Raw genomic sequence first — 4,031 nt, forward strand, 5'->3', positions numbered from 1 at the left:
CATCCATAGAGAAAGAGCCACCACATGCAATATGTTTAGTTAGCCTAAACTACGAAAGTACTTTCACATAAATAATTGTTCTACTTATTACACCCTCCGTCCCAAAATGTAGAGCGTTTAAGGATTGGTCAAAAGTCAAACCTTACAAATTTTGACTAAATATTTAGAAAAAAATATTTGCATCTACAATATCAAATTGACATATTAAAAAAATATACTTTAGGATGAATCTATTGATATGATTTAGTATTGTAAATATTTATATTTTTGTATATAAACTTGGTCAAACTTTAAAAACATTAACTTTTAACTAAATCTTAGACGCCTTATATTTTGGGACGGAGGGAGTACTTAACAATCTTTTTTTGGTAGAGGAAGTATTTATTTTAACTAGTAACGTGTCTCGATTGCACTGTTTACTCAATTTTTATGCCTCAACGTACACACGTTTACATAAGGCAAATGCTTGATTTATATGCCATACTCCATTTTATATGTAAGGCCAAGCATAACAATGACTGAAACAAATTGCAATAATCGGGAAAATGGAAGATGCGAAGATTCACGTTAAATATTTTACTTGCCTGACATGACAACACACTAAGGCTGGTCATAGTGATAAGTATCATGTAGTAGTATCATGCATATGATACTTGTGTATGATACCATCTCCATAGTGGTTAGTATTATGAAGTAGTATCATAGCCATGCTATATTTATTGTTTTTTTAGAATCTCAATGTAAATTTGTGCACAAGATTTGTTTAGCATTAACTTTTCTCGTGACATGCGCTATGGTACAGTATCTACCTATGTTACTCTAATCTCCTCTCTCCTCCTTAATTAGCTGCCACATCAGCATTTTTGTGGGACCAATGTGCATGATAGTAGCTATGATACTAGCACTATGGCTAGCCTAATCAATACCTTTTGCTTAGCTAGCAGTACCCGGAAGTTTGGACTTTGGACGGTTATTAAGAAAACAACATGCACAGATGAGCCTCTAATAAAATAATCAGATGACTGATTATCGCCGCATACTAGGCAGATAAAATGAGTTTTCTATACCTTATCTAGAACCGCCCAGATGTACATGAAGATGCCCTGCACTGTCTCTGGGCTCTGGCCGCCTATAAATGCATGCCACGTCGCCTGTCAAATGCACAAAACAGAAGCCGCACCCACAGTGACACCGCCAAACTTGCTCGTACACCAGCTGCACGAGTGAATCAACCGGCCAATATCGATGGAGAAGAGGAGAGTAGCCATCGTCGGCGCCGGCGTGAGCGGCCTGGCGGCGTGCAAGCACCTGCTGGAGCGCGGGTGCCGGCCCATTGTATTCGAGGCCGACACCGTCCTCGGCGGCGTGTGGGCGCACACGCCGGATTGCACCTCGCTGCAGACGCCGCGGCCCTTGTACCAGTACTCCGACTTCCCGTGGCCCGACTCAGTGACGGAGGTGTTCCCGGACCACCGTCAGGTCATGGACTACCTCGGCGCCTACGCGCGCCATTTCGGCGTGCTCGACTGCATCAGGTTCGGGCACCGAGTGCTCGGGATGGAGTACGTCGGCGTCGGCGAGGAGACGGTGGCGGCGTGGGACGAGTGGGGCGGGAGCGGCGGGGCATTCGGCTCTGGCGACGGCGAGTGGCGACTTGAGGTAGACAACGGCGCCGATGGACAGATCGAGGTGAGAATTTTGTTGAGTCGATTTAGGCATTCTTGTCTCATGGGCTAGTAGTGGTTAACGATCTTAATCGTCGACCTGTCCTAGCCTCCAGATTCAAATATACTTCCTGCTATCATAGGATACATGCAATGGGCCGTATCACCGTATGCATCATTGATGCAGAGGGGTTGGACTTCTGCATTTTTTTTAAAGGTTACATGCAACACATGCCATCTAAATTATACAGTATGTCATATCATTGTGCATCAGTAATTCAAACAGCATGCCAATACGTACGGTGTTGTTTAGTTAAAAGTGTAATCACAATCTTAAGTAAGATATACTTGGTTTTCGATATACATACAGAACATTGTAAATTTTACCACCCAAGAAACACCGTTATTTAGTTTACATTGTTCCAACAATTCATTAACATTTTTTCTTCTACTGTAGACACACATTGTAGATTTTGTGGTCCTTTGCATTGGGAGGTTCGGCGGTGTCCCCAACATACCCACCTTCCCTGTAGGGAAGGGCCCAGAAGCATTTGATGGCCAGGTGATGCACTCTATGGACTACTCCAAAATGGGCAGCCAGAAAGCTAAAGAGATGATGCAGGGCAAGCGTGTGACCGTAGTTGGATACCTAAAATCAGCACTTGACATTGCTGCTGAATGTGCAGAAGTGAACGGTACAAATCTTTCGCTTCTCTTCTGAAAATTATCTATGCTGCATTTGCCGCTTGATCAAAACTGACTTATCCGTTGTGATATTATCTGCATCGTATATATTCCTTCCATTACCTAGGTGACAAATACAGAACTCTAAATGTCCTTATTGGTATTGTAGGTACTGAGCAACCATGTACAATGATTGTCCGAACAAAGCATTGGATCATACCAGACTACTATGCTTGGGGTGTCCACATATCAAAGTTGTATCTAAATCGCTTTGCTGAGCTCCTTATTCACAAGCCCGGTGAAGGCTTCCTCCTTGGCCTCTTGGCAACAACTTTAACTCCATTGGTAGTGCATCAACACTTGTTACTTCTGTTGAGATTAGTTTGTGCATATTTCTTCTTTCAGCTAAATCCAAAATTGTTCTCTTGTTTATCTATGAATAGAGGTGGATTTTTTCAAAATTTGCTGAGAGCTACTACTCCATTCCAATGAAGAAGTATGACATGGTGCCTGACCATAGCCTATTTGAGGCGTTAGTGGCATGTTTGATTGCCATTACGCCAAAGGATCACTACAAGAGACTAGAGGAAGGTAGCATCGTTCTGAAGAAGTCAAAGACCTTTACCTTTTGCAAAGAAGGTGTGCTTCTTGAAGGCGAAGCTTCACCAACAAAAAGTGACTTAGTGATTTTTGGAACTGGATACAAGGGTGATCAGAAGATCAATGATATGTTCAAATCAGAATACTTTCGGAGTATTGCGGTTGGGTCAACATCCACAACTGTACCTCTTTACAGAGTTGGTTTACTAGATTGAATTTATTTATATTGTGCAGTAAACATTCTAAATAGTTTGCTAATTTCGTTGATTTATAGGGAGTGCATACACCCTAAGATCCCACAGCTCGCGGTCATCGGTTACTCGGAGAGCTTGGCAAATCTTTACACAACAGAACTTCGAGTCAAGTGGATAACACATTTCATGGATGGTGGCTTTAGATTACCATCTGTTGGAGCAATGCAAAAGGATGTTCTTGAGTGGGAGAAGTTCATGAAGCGCTACTCTCGTGGCTACTTCCGTAGGTCCTGCATTGGAATCCTTAATATATGGTACAACGATCAACTATGCAAAGATATGGGATGCAACCCTAGAAGGAAGAAGGGCTTCTTCGCAGAGTTGTCTGAGGTTTATGGTCCTGGTGATTATGCCAATCTCCACCCAAAGTAATATATGTTCCTATGTTTTAGTTTATGAATCTTTGCATGGTTTCTTGATAAACCACTGGATACATACATTTAGTAAAGTTGTTGTCACTTCTGAGCTACAGTTTGTACAATATGTATGTTTTATCTATGTAAATTTCACTTACTTTTATGTTCTCTATCAAATAAAATTTACCATTTCCGTGCAAAGAAGAATAGCATTGGTGTTATGTTGCTTAACTAGCAGCTACTAGGAAGTTTGACGCAGCACCATGCCGCGCCCTTGATTGTCGGTTGAATTAAGTACTAGGAAATTTGACCGTGCGTTGCTACGGATTTACTTTTTTATGACTACCTAAATCAACTCATCTAGCCATTTATATCTCGCGCGACGGTCAAATCCATCTCGACAAGATTCTCCAAAATCGGCAGAAATCCAATTGCTCTATAATGTTGAAAATCTTATATCATATTATTACTTC

General features: G+C 41.7%; 1 protein-coding gene across 1 annotated transcript; it reads left to right on the top strand.

The window, feature by feature from the left end:
* The first annotated feature begins 1,245 nt into the window (after positions 1–1,245).
* LOC124705400 (probable flavin-containing monooxygenase 1) lies at positions 1,246–3,574 on the top strand. Its single transcript, XM_047237129.1, has 5 exons — positions 1,246–1,689; positions 2,122–2,359; positions 2,518–2,693; positions 2,792–3,145; positions 3,227–3,574. Exons 1-5 carry the CDS (start codon positions 1,246–1,248, stop codon positions 3,572–3,574), a joined length of 1,560 nt encoding a protein of 519 aa, XP_047093085.1.
* Positions 3,575–4,031: the final 457 nt, after the last annotated feature.

The sequence above is a fragment of the Lolium rigidum genome, chromosome 4, assembly GCF_022539505.1.
Source record: "Lolium rigidum isolate FL_2022 chromosome 4, APGP_CSIRO_Lrig_0.1, whole genome shotgun sequence".
NCBI lineage: Eukaryota > Viridiplantae > Streptophyta > Magnoliopsida > Poales > Poaceae > Lolium > Lolium rigidum.

Excerpts from the sequence above, each read along its gene's own strand:
- LOC124705400 (XM_047237129.1), top strand. The coding sequence starts at position 1,246 with ATGGAGAAGAGGAGAGTAGCCATCGTCGGCGCCGGCGTGAGCGGCCTG. Across the intron at positions 1,690-2,121 it reads GCGCCGATGGACAGATCGAG|ACACACATTGTAGATTTTGT; the intron begins GTGAGAATTTTG and ends CTTCTACTGTAG. Across the intron at positions 2,360-2,517 it reads TGAATGTGCAGAAGTGAACG|GTACTGAGCAACCATGTACA; the intron begins GTACAAATCTTT and ends TTGGTATTGTAG.